Consider the following 16,057-nt stretch of genomic DNA (forward strand, 5'->3'; position numbering starts at 1 on the left):
CAGGGATCCTCCTGGGGGTTTCTCCTTTGGAAAAGGGTTTGCTTCATGCAGAGGCCACGTGCAGGCTCTGCTGCCCAACCTGCCTTGGCACATGCAGCCTGTGGGGGCATCCCAGGGGCTGCACAGGTCCTGTCCTGGGAATCAGGGATGGGTCTCTCCATCTTATCCCTGGGGGCATTTTACTTCCAGGAGGACTGACAGAAACTCCTGTTCCTGCATCTCATTCCCAGCTTCCTGCCCCCAGTCCTGGCTGGTCCTGGTGGTCCTGCTGTCTGTGCCAGCCTCCCCCAGTAGCAGCAGCTGGGGCACTGCCTCTGCAAGGGGATGGAGCCAAATCCCAGAGCAATGGGAAGCAGCAGGCATGGGGCAGGGGGAAGAGCTCATCCTGCTCTTTTGGGCTGAGGACAAACTGCCCAGCACTGGGACACTGGGGAGACCCAGCCAAGGAACTTGCACTTCCACAGCTTTGTGAAATGAGATGGTGCTGGGGGCAACACTATGACCAACTATGCCATGCACCTCCTGCTAAATCCTGGAGCAGCCCAGAACAGCTCCTCAGCTTGCTGCCAGACACCCCAGGAGCTGTGTCAGACTCCAGCTGCTGCACCAAGCAGGTCCAGCCTTCCCTGCACCCAACCAAAAGGCATTCCTGAAGATTTGCCCTGGCCCTGGTGTGCCCCCAGCCTCGAGGGAAGCCAGCTCTGGGCATTCACCAGCCTCACAGGAGGACATGGAACTGCCCCAGGACGGGGTCACCTCAGCTCTGGAGCAGGACATCCCTTCTCCAGAGCAGGACATCCCATCTCCAGGAGCTGCTGGCCCCTTCACAGCAGCTCTGTCCTTGGCAGCACCATGAGGCTGCTGCTTCCCTACTGCTCCTAATGACTTTAATCTGTGCCAGGAGCTCAGGGCTGCAGCCTGGCCATGGCTGCAGATCCCACTGCAAGTGGTGACAGCACAAGCTCTGCTTCATTTCAGCAGCCTGAGCTGCTGGATGGGAACAGGCTCTGCACAGGGCTGGAAACACCCTGTTCCCTGGAGGAAAACAATTCTCCTGCTGCAGGCAGCAGCCCAAATGTCCAGATAAGAGCTGTGACCCACGGAGGGACTCAGGTGCCTCTTGAGTCACTCCCTGGGCCACGTGAAACCCATGAAGAAGTGGCCTGGAGCCCTTTTCTGGGTGTCTATTCCAGCTGCCTTTTGTGGGGCCACAGCTCTGCCTCCACTGCCAGCTTCAGTTTTAATGCATTTTGCAGGATTTGGGCTGGAAAATCCCTACAGGGACACCAGGACACTGTGACACAGTGGCTGCTGGAGCCCAGCACCAGTGGGAGTGCTGCTGTGGCCCTCAGGTGAGGAGTCCCTGTGTGTTCCCAAAACCTTCTCTGTGCTGCCCCAGCTGAGCTGATGGAAGCCCAGGGCTTCCAGCAGCCCCTCCAGATCATCATTCCCAGGAGGGGAGGGGTGCTGGACCCTGGCAGCAGGAGCAGGATGGGCCTGGCTGGGAGCCCATCCCTCACCTCTGCACACAGAGAAACATCCACTGCTCCCAAGGCAGGGCCTGAGTGCTCCCAGCCCCTCTCCCATCAATCCCAGCAGGACCATCAGGGAGCATTTGTCTTGTGGAGCCCACTGGAGCCCCTCACCCAGTGCTTTTCCCCTTGGAAAAGGCAGAGTTTGGAAGCAGGATCTGTGCCTGCTGCTGGAGCCCACCACCCCCTCCTGCTGCTCCTGAGCTGGGCCCTGCTTTCCCTGCTCCAGGACCTCTCCAGGCTGGCTGGCAGAGCAGGTCACAGAGGATCAGCACATCCCAGCTGTGTTTCCTCAGGAGCTCTAACCAGGTTTTCTCTGATGATGTTGTTACAGATACATATTATAATATTGGCTTTTTGCAAATATTAAAATGGATTTTATATGTGTAGTGTTAAAGTAACTTTGTTATAAAGATCTAGCTTTTATTTCAGTTATTAATTAAGCTTAGACATAGTAGTGAAATAGCTATCCTTGTATTGAAATGCCTACTTAGAGAACATCCAATGAACATATGAAGAAGACATCTACTGTAGATAAACCAACTACCAACACTTGCCATCTGAAGACAGTGAGGACCAAGGCCCAAAAACTAGAAGTAATAAAAATAGACTAAAACCACAACCAAAAAATACACATACTCTAAAAAAAAAAAAAAAACAGATCCAAGGAGGAGCCATGCTAAACAATTCTTGGAACATGTAAACTAGTCTGGGGAAAAGTTTACTATGCATAAGGCTCTATGAATGTGCAACAGGCTGATGTAATTGAAAAGGTATTTAAGGGGAATCCCCAAAGATAACACTTGGGTGCCAAGATGCACCCATCCCTAATAACCTTTGCTCTATGGTCCTTGTCTGCTATTGTACTTTATTAACATTTTTCCATTTTCACAGGAGAGTGAACATGTTTTTCACAATGTGAGGATCCTTATAAAGAAAGGTCCTGTTGGAGTGTAACAGCCCAGGGAATGACCCTGCTCCTCTTGGGCCTCTGTGGATTCCTTCTGCAATAACAAGTGATCCTGACAAGGTGCAAACCCACCAGAATTAAGTTCCCTTTCAAATTCCTCTCCACTGAGCTGTGAATTCTGGCACCAGCAACCTCCAGAGTCAGCAGCTGCTGTTCCCTGTCCTTCCAAGACTCACTGCTACACATGGCCCAGCAGCTCAGTGCCTACAGGACACACAAAGCAGGGAGCCAGTCTGGGCTAAGGAATGGCTTAAATCTTATTTTATACCAGCCTTTAGGGAGCACTTCAGTAATAAACTGGCTGCCCATCCCAGCAGCTGGGCTGATCCCTGCCAAGGCACAGGGGGAGGCTGGAGGGTGATGGCAGAGCCAGGCAGGGCTGACCTGGGTGCAGATTCCACCACAAACCAGGTTTGCCAGGATTCCTTCCATGTTTTCAAGTCTCTGGAGGGTCAGGGTGGAGCAGCAGAGCCTGATGTGCCCAGAGCCCAGAAATACACAGGAGAGGCACAGCCTGGCACTGGAGGGGTGGCAGATGCCTGGGATGATCCCCAGCTCTGCTCCCCACAGCTCTCATGACAACAGCACAGCACATTCTCTCAGCCAAAGTCAGGGAAAAGCTAAAAAGAAATAAGCAGGAGGCAAAAACTCACTTGGAGGTATTTCCTTCTCTTCCTGATGTGCTGAGGTGGGGACTGGCTTGCCTTGCAGAGTGACGTGAGCTGCCCCTGTGCCAGGCTGGGCTCGAAGCACAGTGGGAGCTCTGCAGGGACACGTCCCCTGTCCAGCTGAGCCCCGTCCTGCACACCCACACTGCCTTACCCAGCACAGCAGCAGCTCCCAGCACCTCTCTGCCTCTGCCACTTCCTGTGCAGCCCATGGAAAGCACCTGCTGCTCTCAGGATTTGCATGCCTGGTGTTGGGTCAGAAAGATGGGAAAAGAGGGAAGCTGGATCTGCTCCTTTGCATGGCCCAAGGGCTGTGGCAACGCCCTGGTGAGGGCAGGCACCCTGACCCCAAATCCTCAGCTCTGCTCAGCAAGGCTGGGACTGCATCCAGCAGCCAGGACAAGGTGCTGCCAGGCCCTGGATGTGTGGGAAGGGAGGGAGCTGCTGAGCACATCCAAGTCCAGCTGCCAGGAGGGGACAAGCTCATCCCACTGGGGGAGTGTGGCAGGGTGCAAGCCCTGGGTGCTCTCCAGCATCCCAAGGAAGGCCCATAAATCCCACTCTTGCCTCTTGAGCATCTTGGGGCTGCAAACACAGCAAGCTAGGATGTCAAGGGCAGCAAAGCAGCACATGAGAAGCCCTTGTTTGCAGGATCCCAGCTGGGTTTGGGCTCCCACAGTGGGATAAAGGAGTGCTCCTCTGTCCCAAAGCTGAGCACACCCAGCGGCGAGGGGGGAGCCGGGATCCCAGCATGTGGAAATTCCCACAGTGCCTGCTGAGGAAGCCAGCCCTGTGTCACTGGGAGCCAGCTCATCAGCCTGGTGCTGGGCTTGTGAAGCAGGAAGAGAGAGCATTGTGAGGCAGATCAGACTGATTTGCTTTCGCACAGAGCAGGAACAGGAAACAGCACAATGGCCCTGAGCGCACCGGAGATGTCTCAATTGTTGGAGGCAGCCACACGCCTGTTCCTATTCATGTGCCTTTCAGTCATTCAGGAGAGCAGCAGCAAATCCCTGCCAAAAGGGACAGACATCTTCGTGCTCTCTCCAGCCGCCTTTGAAGCAGCCCTGCCCGAAGCAGGAGGGTTTGAGCTGCCTGAACAGCAGCTGGGCTGGATTCCCAGGGCAGGGGGGTGGCTCAGTGCTGCAGGGACTCCATCTCCTTTGGAGAGCCTTGGGAAGCTATTCCAGACATGATCCAGCTGAGTTATTATGGCCACAAGGAAAGAAGTGGCAGAAAACTGCTCACAAATCCACCGTGCCTGAGGTGGGGTGGCACAATCCTGTGCTGCTGCAAACAGCTCGGAGTGCAGAGCCAGGAGCAGCACCAGGGAAGCTGATTTCTCCAAACAGGTGAAAAGAGCAGAGCTCTTCCCCAGCCTTTCCCCAATATTTTGGGAATATTCCCAAAATTCCCTTTTTGGGAGCAGCCAGGGGCAGCACACATACACGGTCCAGGAGCTGACCAAAAGCACTTTAAGAAGGAACAATCTATTTTGTCTCTTTCTAAGAAATGAGCAGTGCTGAGAATGCACTCAACAAAGCCCAGGGAGGCTTCAATGCTTTTCTCAAAGGCCTGTGGCTCTGTGGTGCCCCATCTCCCTCCTTTGTGGTTCTGCTCCCACCAAATAGGTCAGGGAATTCATCTGGAAACAGAATTGTTGCTGGAAATAGGAAATAACAACTGGTGTCCAGCACTGAGCTCAGAACAGCGTGATGCATGTGGAGAGACACAGTCCATCCACAGGACTCGTGGCTCAGCTGGGAAAAGTCATGGGAAGCAGCAAAATTCAGCCAGGAAAAGACCCCTATGGAGAAGCAGCCCAGATCTGGATTTATTCCTTTTGGTCAGGGCCATAGGACTGCATAAAGACATTGCTCATGACTTCCAGAGTAATTTGAGTTGGAAGGGGCCTCTCTGGTGGGCTCTGAGTCCAATCCCTGACCAAAGCACCCAGGGCACTAAGGAGTCCTGAACGCCTCCAGCATGGAGATCCCACAACCTCTCTGGGCAGCTCAACACCTGACCAACCTCCTGACAGGAAAGTTTCTCCTTCTATCTCATCCTGATTTCCCCTGTGGGGTCCCAGGGCAGCTGCCTGGGCTGGAGGAGGAGCTGTGGCACAGTCAGGTAACTGTACATAAAACAAGCCCATACCCAAAAAGCAACCAGACCACACAAGGAACAAGGTGAAACTGGGCCCAGGGCCAAGAAGTGGCTCCACCATAGCAAATAGGATGTGGTAGAGCAATTCCCTTATTCATCTTTAGACCACGAGAAGTTAAAGGAGTCTTTTGTACAGCCTGAAATAACCCATTTCCAGTCACCCCTGCCCTAGAAGCCCTCCCTGAGCCCTCAGCTGGACACAAAAGGTGCCAGCCAAGGTGCAGGGTGAGGGCAAGGTCCCCAGCCCTGCTCTGAGGGTTTGCTCTTTCCTCCCCAGGGGGGTGAGCAGGGGGGTGGATGTGAGCAACAGGGAAACCGTGGGCAGCTGAAGAGAGAAGTAAAAAAGCAAAACAGCAAAGTAAAGGTCATCAGAGCTTGGCCAGCCACGCTTGGAGGCAATCTCTGAACTCCCTCGAGGCATCGTGGGGGAAACTTCAAGGCTTCAGTTCCCTTTCCCAGCCTTGGTCAGTCCCTGCTGTGACAGTGTGACACCACCCAGGGAATGCCAGCCCAGATCCTCAGACATGCACCCAGAAAGGGCCTGGGTGCTCCTGAGGTGTCCCAGGAGATGGAGCTCCCAGGTAAATGCAGGGACAGCAGGGGTGGTGCTGGCAAGGAAGGATGACCTGGAAGCATTGGTTGGTGACACTGGAAGCAACAGGACAGTGGGGTGCTGCTGGCCAGAAACCTTTGCTGCTAGCAGCCAGAAACCTCCCAAATGCCTCCAACTGCTGCTGCAGACACTCACCCTCCTGGAGCTTGACACTGTGCAGGTACAGAGGGTTCCTCAGCACGTTGCAGCGCCCGGGCTCGTCCTCCTTGGTGAAGAGCAGCAGGTCGGAGTAGACAAAGAGAGTCACCTGGAAGCACAGGAGAAGCTATAGGGAGCTCATCTCTTGGCACCCAGTGTCCTGGAAATGTCCTCTGCCCTGGGGAGAGGCAGCAGCCTCACCAGGGAGCCCAGACAGCCCTTGCCAAGGGGCTGCTGGCTGCTGCACCCAGCGAGCTGCGGATGAGGCTCCCCTCACCCGCCAGCCGCTTCCTGAGCCTTGTGGAGTCCTGTGACAGGAGGGATAAACCTGCCTGGCAGTTCCACGCCACACAAACACACCCTCTCTGCTCCCTCCTGTCACTTCCCACTGACACCAGTTACAAATCACAGCAGGAGGAGGGAATAAATTGCCAACTAATCCCAGCACACTGCAGAAGTTGCAGCCTGAAAGCAAATCTGATCACTCTGATCACCCTCACGGAGGAGCTCCTCCCTGTTCTCAGTGAGAAAGTAAAGTTTGGTTTTCACAAGGACAGGACCCACAGAGAGCAGCTGCAGGGGACAAACCTGACACCTCAAACCACATTGGGGGTGGACAGGAAGCACCAGCTGAGTGTCTCCCAGAGCTGTGCTCCAGCAGTGCCTCAGGTGTCCCAGGGGCTGGGGGCTCCTCCAGGCCAGTGGGAAAAGTCTTGCCTGAGGTCCCCAGTCCAATCAGTTCAGATTAATGGGACCTTTAAAATAAGAATAGGTTTCTCCACTGCACTGGAGATCCTGGACCCGAAGCCCCCCAGGAATGAGAAGCTCAGTGCCACAGCTGAGGTGTGAACCTGTCCTGGCCTCCAGGAGCTGGGGCACACAGAAAGCCTCAAAGATCACAGAATCATGGAATCACAGAATGTCCTGAGCTGGAAGGGACCATCAGGATCACCCAGCCCAGCCCCTGTCCCGACCCCCCACCAACCCCACCCTGGGCATCCCTGGCAGCGCTGGCCAAAGGCTCCTGGAGCTCTGGCAGCCTCGGGGCCGTGCCCATTCCCTGGGGAGCCTGGGCAGTGCCAGCACCCTCTGGGGGAAGAGCCTTGCCCTGAGCTCCAGCCCAGCCGTGCCCTGGGGCTGTCCCTGGCCACCAGAGATGCCAGAGAGCAGCTGCAAGGTGGCAATGGCACAGTGGCACAGTGGCACAGCAGGTGCCAGACCTGCTCAGGGTGAGGGCCTTGGGGTGCCCCCCAAAACCTCCCATGGCAAAGGGAAAGCTTTGCAACACTGAGCCACAGCAAGGAAGGCTTTGTAGTCTTTTAGCAATGCTTTTGGAAAAGGAGACAACACCCAGAGTCCCAGAGGGGTGGGAGGGAGCACAGGGAGGTGACTCTGCTCCCACAGGGACCAAGTCCCAGCTGACAGCACAGTTTGTGCCTGTGGCTGATGGACACATCCTGAGGAGGACAAGCTGAGTAACAGTTGTCACAAGCTGGGGTGTCTCACATCAGGGAAGAGCATCTGGCTCCAAACCCAAAACCAAGCCCTCGCCACAAGATTTCTCCTTGCAGTGTAAGTTCATTTTTGTGGGATTCTCAGTAAGTACAAAGCTGCTGCTGGAGCTTTAATTGACAATGAAACCAGGGAGGGGATGTTCTTCTCTGTGTTATTTGGAAAATCCCTTCCTCTGCTCTCAACACTCTGCTGGCCTTGTGCCCACATCCACCCTCTTCGTTCCTTCTGATCTTGTTGGTAAGACAAGGAGTAACCAGGTAGAAACTGCACTGCAACCTTCATCCCATGCCCACCTTGTGCCAAAGGTGTGCCACTTTCTGGGACATGTCTGGTGCCATCTCAGGTCCCTCAACCCCAAAGAAGAGATGCTGAAGGGATTTTGGGAATAGCAACCCAAAGCGAAGGAGAAAAAAGCATGATCAGCTAACAGTCACACAGAAATGGAGGAAAGAAACTGAAAACCTACTACCTGTGGAAATTTAAAGGGTAGAAAAAAGATTGGGAGCAGCAGGAAAATCACTCCTAAAGCAATCAAGTTTCAATAGGGGATCTTGGAAATGGAATTACATGGCTAAGAATTTACAGGTAGCATTGAGCTTTTACAGGAAGATGGGATGGATTGTATGCAGGATGTAGAAGGTAAAAGCACATCCAGTGCAGGTTCTGTAGGAGCATCTCTGTCAGATGCTGCTTCCAGGGAGACACTTGATCTGAGAGCAGTTGATAGAGGTGCCTCTGCTCCTCCAGGCTGTTGGCAGGAAAAACAAAAGTATCCCTTCCACGTGTAGGGGCAGGGGCAGGGGCAGGGACAGAGGCAGGGACAGAGGCAGGGACAGAGGCAGGGACAAGGGCAGAGGCAGGGGCAGGGGCACAAGCAGCCTAGCACTGCGGGGCCTGAAGCTCTGGCAGACCTGGAGGTTGGAGCTGGACACATCCCCCACCTGAGAGCTGAGGAGGGGACTCAGGGACGACCCCAGGGCAGCAGGGATAAGGGGAGACTGGAGGAGTAACGTGGAGCTCTGCCCTGGGCTGCCATCCCACGCTGACGGGCGGTGACCTGTCTGTAACAGCCCTTGGCAAACAGATCTACCCTGAAAAACCACAGGGCTCCTAGAAGCCAAGAGCAAACAAACAAACAAACACAACTGTCTGGGCTCACCCAGGAAAGTCACAGAATTCACCAGAGTTGCTCCTTGGAGGGTCAAAGTAGCTTTGGGTATTTAGCAGAAGTGATTTCCTACCCCACAGTCAGAAATCCAAGAGCTGCCAGGACAGAAGGACTCTCAAGACAGACATGGCACCCTGGGTTATTGCTGGAGTGGCTGAGGCCACATGGCCATCGTCACATGGACCTTTTAGGGGGCTCTGAACAGATTTTACAGGGGGGAATAGTTGTTCATAGAGGCTGACCCTGATGTCTCCACACTGCTCATCTGGGTGTGCTCTGCACCACAAACAGCAAAGCCTCTTCTGCTGAGGGACCTGAGCAGCTACAGGACATAAGTGGCAAAGCACTGGCACAGGAGACAGGGACATGTTTAAAGAGGGAAATCAGGAGAAACTGAAAGTCAAGAGGGAAGGTAGGAGCAATGGGCCAGTGTGCTGCCCTGGGACTGCCCCTGAGCCCTGCCCTGGGCAGGAGTGAGACAATACCACACCTTGGGAAGAAAAATGTGGCAACAAAATCACCGTGAAAAGGTGCCCAGAAATGCAGCCTTGAAGAGAGGAAGAGGAGAAAGCCTCCTGCTCTACAGAGAGGAGCACAAGCCCAGCCAAGCCCATCCATGAGGCTGCAGGACTCCGAAGGCCCATCCTGACCTGCAGGCCCTGCCAGAGGGGCAGAAAGGAGGGATGAGGAGGGCAGAGCATGGCCCAGGCTGAGCAGACACCTCAGGGCTCTGGGAGGCCTCCAGTCCATTGGAGATGGATGGACAAGGCCAAAGGGCAGGTGGGACACCCCGTGTGCCATCACCCGCTGGCTCCCCTGGCACTCCACGGGCTGGAGGGATTTCAGGAGGCCATAAAAGTGGGAATTGCAGCAAAGTCTAGACAGGATGTGATTAAGGCCTGAATAAGGATTGCCCCAGAGGTAAGGTCAGGGAAAGGACAGACCCTGGCAAGCCTCCAGAGAGATAGGTTGACTCCTTCAGGAGATGGGAGAGAGTTTGCTCAGGGACAAGGGTGCAGTGCCTGATGTGGAAACTGCCACAGGGAAAAGCATCTGGGGGTTTGGGAGAAAAAGAAAGGAGCAGGACCTGCAGCTCCATCCCCTGCACCCAGGCCCTCCTCTCTTGAGCCTCTCAGGTAAAGCAGATTAATAACACACAGAGAACAGTCCTGCAAAGCACAGGAGCCCAGCTTGAGAGAGGCTGAGTGGGAAGAGCAGTGGGAAAACAGAAAACCTCATGCAGCAAGGAAGAAAGGACTGGTTGGACACAAGACAGCCTCTGCCCAGGCACCAGAGAAGGCAGAGAGGGAAAGAACTCAAGTCCAGCAAAGAGAGGAGTCAGAGCCCTCCTGCACCAGGGGAAGGAAGCTCTGTGGTGTCCAGGCTGTTTTAGGTCTTGCTGGCTGCAGAGGTTTAGGTTCTCTCCCCTCACAGCTCAGCAGGACCAAAGCAGAGCCTGGCACTCCAGAGAGACCTGCACGGGCTCCTTGAAGCTCCACAAAGGCTTCCATGGCTGTGCCACACACTCAGACATGAGACAGCCTTCCCAAGGGCCACAGTGACACCCAGCACTGCCCTCTCCACTGTCACTGCCAGCATGGGCTCAGCACCACGGGCTGTTTCCCCTCAGCTCCTCTCATTTCTCACCCCACTGCCTCAGCCCCTCCTGCCCTGCCCCTGTGCCAGCTCACCCAGACAGCACAGCCCCAGGGCACCACATTCCCCAGCACTGCCTCACATTCCTGGCCTGCATCCTGCCCTTTCCTGGCACCAGCTCCAGCTGGGAGATCCTCTCCCAGCTCCAGGCTCACCCCAAGAGCATCTTAAGCAGAGTCCTTTCCCTGAGACACTTCCCTCCTGACCCTGCCCACAGGACCCCACTTGTCCTGGGGTTCTTCATCACCCCCACATGCACACATACCCCACCCAGGCTGCAAACAGCATTAGTTATCCATAAATATTCCACGTTTGGCTGTTACTCCAAATATCTGAGTCTGACCTGAAGGCAGGTACCTCCAGCCCAGGCAGGAGGAGCTCCCTGACTTCAGCTGCACTCCCAAGCCATCCAGCACAGCTGTGCCACACAACCAGCAGTGTTTCATTCTCACAGGGTTTCATTCCTGCAGGTGCCCAGAAGACCCTGAGCAGCACAGGACAGGAGGACAGACAGGGAATGGGGTTAATTAAAAGTTAGTGCCAAGTTTTCTAATCAGTCGTGGAATTTGTCATGTATTTTCATGTACTTTTTGGCAGAAAAAAAGGGAAAAGTTATTCAAGTCAAAGCAAGGGATGAATTACACAATGAAAACCAGAAAGAGAGAGGAGTCACTTAGCACAACCTTCTACTGTTTTGTACTGGCCAGTGGTGGGAAGTGGCTCTGGCCTTCTGCTGTTGGCCACCCAGAAACTTAAACTAGTGAAGGAGAACTTCCTCTACAGATCTGTGAAGATGAGGCATTGTTCACTCCTACTGAATTCAACCCCAAATTACTCTGTGAGATCCTCTGAAATTACCCCAGAAGAAATGGCTCTGGTTAGCAGTGCATGAGTGGGCTCTGCCTCTCTCCCAAATTCCAAGGCTTTGCAGACTTTGCAGCTGGATGCAAGAGAAGCCAGCAGCAAATGTGATCAACACATCCAAACCCTGCCAGTTTGGATGGTAAAAGTTCTCTCATCCCCAGGGTGCCAAAGTCCTGTTGTGTCCCCAGAGCTCCAACAGCTCTTCACCAGCAGAATGGCAGAAAAGTTGAAGTAAGAAGAGCAAGAGGAATTTGGACAGAACATGTGAGCTGTTTCAGGAACTGAAATTCTGAGAACATCTGCAGCAAGTTCTCTGTCTGGTTCAGGTTCTAGTGGATTCTCCTTCCCTAGAGATGCTGCAAAGCCATGTGGACACAATCCTGAGTGACTTCAGGGGATCCCTGAGCAAGGGGATGGGACTGGATGACCTCCAGTGGTGCCTTTCAGCCTGAACCATTCTGTGCTTCTCTAACCTGGCACAAAATATCCTCAAACCCCCTCCTCCCGAGTCTGCTGGGCTGTCACTGAAGTGCATTTGCCACCCACAGTTTCCTCTCTGTAAGCCCAAAGGCAACAGGAACAACAGTTGATTTCTAGCACAGAAGAGTTTTGATATTTACTTTATCCCACAATAAACTGTCTAGAAGTCTTTCCAAGTATCATATAATCACTGCACAATGAAACATTTCCCTTCTCAAGGTAATGAGGTGTTCCTTCCAGTCCCTTCTCAAAGTCCCCTCCAGTGCCTAAAGGGGCTCCAGGAGAGCTGGAGACAAGGACAAGGGTGTGGAATGCCAGGACAAGGGGGAATGGCTTCCCACTGCCAGATGGAAGGGTTAGGTGAGATACTTGGAAGGAATTCCTGGCTGTGAGGGTGGGCAGGCCCTGGCACAGGGTGCCCAGAGCAGCTGTGGCTGCCCCTGGATCCCTGGCAGTGCCCAAGGCCAGGCTGGACAGGGCTGGGAGCAGCCTGGGACAGTGGGAGGTGTCCCTGCCATGGGATGGGACTGGATGAGCTAAGGTCCCTTCCAGCCCAAAGCATGGTGATTCTACAATTCAATCCGCTATGTAAGACAGCAGAGGAGCAGGTTTGGAGAGCTCAGACAATGTGGAAGAGTTTTACCTGTGTAGTCCTGTTCCTGCTCTCGTGAAGGAGCAGCTCCTCCGACAGCAGCAGAGTCCGGGCTGGGTTGCAAAGATCCAGGGGCTACATTTGGATGGGAAGAAAGAAAAAAGGAAACAAAAGAAACAGTCAAACCTTCCAGTGGCAGTGTGGTTAGATACACTTTCCACCCACTAAACCCACTTTGTCTTCACTTTGAGCTGTTACTCACTCGGGGAGAAGCCACCCCGCACTGTGCTCAGAAGGACACAAAGTCTGCAGTCCAGCCAGAGGAGAAAACAAAGCCTGCACTCACACCTCCAGCAGCCCCAGCTGTGAAAAGGCAGCAGCCCTTGCCTCTGACGGGGGCTGCTCTGCACAGGGGGGTGGTTATGGGTGTTTGTCAGCAGGAAGCACAACCACAGTGCTGGCACGTCAGGTTCCCACGTCCCTCAGGCACCAGCATTTGTACCTGATGGCGTGCATCACTCTCAAAGCAAATTTTAAGAATTCCTGTCTCTTCCTGTGCCACACCCAGCTCCCCAGTCAGTGCTGGAGAATTGACAGGTTCAGTGCCCTGAGTGCACAAAAACCCTGGGGCACCCTTGGGAGAAGCACAGTGGGAACAGGAGGGGATCTGCACAGGGCCCTGCAGGTGTGACAGTGCAGAGAGAAAAAGCAGCTCCTGAAGTGGCAAATTCCCAGGCACAATCCAGGATGAGGTTTGGGAGTAAGGAGGCAGAAAGTGCCAGTTGTGCTCCTACTGAAACAAGCTGAGGGCTCAGCCAGGTGCCATCAGGGGGAAGGAGGTGGCCAAACACTGTCCCCAGCTCCAGCCAGCCCACACTGGCCTCAGGCAGCCCACGGCTCAGGCTGGAGTGACAGGGAATGTGGGCCATGGTTTCAGCCCAGAGGAAGCCACCAGGCTGAGCTGAGGTGACAATGCCACTGCCACTGGCACAGGAGGACAAAGGGCTCAGAAAGGAAGGGATCCATCAGCAATGCACTTAAATACATGGAGCAGATGAGATTTTTGGGGTTCTGGCCATATGAAGGACAAAATGAAGGACACGGAGGGAGTTAGAGCTACTAACAACAAATTCAGGGCTGCTGTCTAAAATCAGCTCATGGACCTGCAGAGGCAGAACATTCCCTGTCAAACTATTACTGCTCTGAATCCTTGTCCTCTGCTCTGGAGCCAGGCTGGGACAGCTGGGGAGGAACCTTAGATGAGGGATGGAGGGACAGGACACAGGGAATGGCTTCCCACTGCCAGAGGGCAGGGTTGGATGAGATACTGGGGAGAAATCCTTCCCTGTGAGGATGATGAGGCCCTGGCCCTGGCTGCCTAAATATTAGTGTGACACCAGCTAAACTAAAACCCCTTTGCACACACTGAGCACAAAGAACCATCAAGAAGAACCACACTGAGCTGCAGCTCCAAAGTTAGCTCTGAAGCCCAAAAGCTGGGACACCTCCTCCTGACCCAAGCAAGTAGCAAGGGCCAGATTTGAAAGCTGAAAAGGAGAAAAAAAATCCAACAGAGAATTTCTTGGGCAGGACACAGCTCCCTTTGAGACAGCCCCAGCATGTGCCAAGTCCAGCCAGGGATCCTGCTGGGAAGGAGATCCTGGCATGGATGCCCAGCCTGGGCACTGAGCACACCCCAGCCCCCAGGGGCTGCACTGACCTGCACAAAGATGGGGAACACCAGCACTTTGGGGGCCAGGGTCACGTAGGTGCCGTAGGAGTGGGGGATGTGAGGCCTCACTATGGTGCAGTTCTGGTAGTTCCCATAGCTCTTCATGGTCTGCACAGTCTTCATCAGCCTGGATTTCCTCCCAGAGCCCGTGTGGGATTTCCCTTTAGAGCCATTCCCTGGATGGACAGAGGAGGCAGAAGGAAACTCAGAATGAGGAGGGAGCTCCAGCTGTGCCCACTGCAGCTCAGCCCTGCTCTCCCATGCTGGAGGAGGGCATGGGAATCCTGGGGAGCTGCTGGAGCCAAGAGCTGCAGGGACAGGCATCACTCAGCTACCCAGGAGTCCCAGGGATTCACAAAATAACAGCACTTTCCATTGTTTCTAATGGCAAACAAGACACCCCTGGGTGGTTTTGTTCCAGAGCTGCTTGCTTGGTGGCCTGAGGACTTCAGGGGGTGCCACCAGCAGCACAGACACGGCTGGGAAGGTACAAGCAGACCCCAGGGAGGGCACAGCAAGCTCTGCTTCAGGCCAGCACATCCCACCAGCTCTGCCCTCTGATCTGCCCTCGTGAGGCTCCACCTGCAGTGCTCTGTCCACTCTGGGGTCCCAGCACAGGAAGGACCTGGAGCTGCTGGAGAGATCCAGAGGAGGCCATGGAGCTGCTCCAGGGCTGGAGCCCTCTGCTCTGGAGCCAGGCTGGCACAGCTGGGGGTGCTCACCTGGAGAGGACAAGGCTCCAGGGAGAGCTCAGAGCCCCTGCCAGGGTTTAAAGCCCCTGCCAGGGTTTAAACTTCAACATTTCTATCCACACAAGTCCTGCCTGCTCTGGATTCTGGGCATGGAATTAGCAAAGTGCAGGAATGCCATGACATGGGGCAGGGGGTTAATGACAGTTCTCAGAAGATGCTGAGATTGGAGGTGTCAGAGAAAGAGGCAGAAGTTACAAACATTCATGGCTGGGATCCATCCCTGCTGCTGCAACAGTGGCTACTCAGACATTGGGTGTATTTATAAAGGATGACCTCACTGTTCATGAGGCTGGCATCACATCATCCTCTGTTTTTCAGCATTACATTCTGGGCTGGAAAGGGCCCAAGCAGCCTGACTGGTTTTCAGTCTGTCCCTCTTCCCTGAAGAGAGTTATCCTCACTCAAAGGAGGGATTACAGGAGCCTTTCTCCTGCACCCTCCCACCCCAGCTGCTTGAGCAGAGCCCAGACCACGTCCTGCTGGACACCAGCAACCTGTGCTCTGCCCTAAAACTCACAGGCAACACACCCAACAGGAACTGCATGGCTCTGCAACAAAAAATTCACACCTTCAGAAGAAGCTCCACTGAAAAATCAACATATTTCTTTCCTCCCTCCTCCTGTAGCTGATGAAGTGAGCCAGCCTGGGGCTGCAGGCAGAGCTCTCCACTGGGATTGAACATATCCAGGTGAGGAGCTTGAGCATTCTCCTTCTCCCCCACAGGGATGAGCATCACTCCTACAGCTCCCTGGGCACCCCCAGCATCTCTCCTTCCCCCCCTGCAGCCACCCCAGAGCTCCTGTTCCCACCACAGAGCTTTTGGAGCTCCTGCTCCCACCACAGAGCTTTTGGAGCTCCTGCTCCCACCACAGAGCTTTTTGGAGCTCCTGCTCCCTCCACAGAGCTTTTTGGAGCTCCTGCTCCCACCACAGAGCTTTTTGGAGCTCCTGCTCCCTCCACAGAGCTTTTTGGAGCTCCTGTTTCCACCACAGAGCCTTTTACCCTCACACTGTAAGGGATGCCCAGAACCTTCCCAGGCAGAAATGAGCCAAAACACTCCTGACCATGGCCCAGGGCAGATAAGGTCTCATCCAAAGCAAACACACAAACCTGCCCAGCATTACATATTCCATTAAGCATTAGGAAATAGCACATTTACTCCCAGATAAAGGCAGCAGAGCCAGCCAGCCTGGGCTGGGAAGCCAGCTCGC

General features: G+C 54.4%; 1 protein-coding gene across 5 annotated transcripts in view; it reads right to left on the bottom strand.

Moving 5' to 3' along the window:
- RGS3 (regulator of G protein signaling 3) overlaps positions 1-16,057 on the bottom strand; it is a 76,397-nt gene that overhangs the window by 36,373 nt on the left and 23,967 nt on the right. For all 5 annotated transcript variants that reach the window (XM_064393417.1, XM_064393416.1, XM_064393418.1 and 2 more), the window contains 3 exons: positions 14,083-14,270; positions 12,414-12,497; positions 6,085-6,196 (listed from right to left, as the gene is read on the bottom strand). In XM_064393417.1, the coding sequence (XP_064249487.1) occupies positions 6,085-6,196; positions 12,414-12,497; positions 14,083-14,270 (384 nt within the window). The remainder of the gene's footprint in view (positions 1-6,084; positions 6,197-12,413; positions 12,498-14,082; positions 14,271-16,057) is intronic.

The sequence above is a fragment of the Passer domesticus genome, chromosome 18 (genome assembly GCF_036417665.1).
Source record: "Passer domesticus isolate bPasDom1 chromosome 18, bPasDom1.hap1, whole genome shotgun sequence".
Lineage (NCBI taxonomy): Eukaryota > Metazoa > Chordata > Aves > Passeriformes > Passeridae > Passer > Passer domesticus.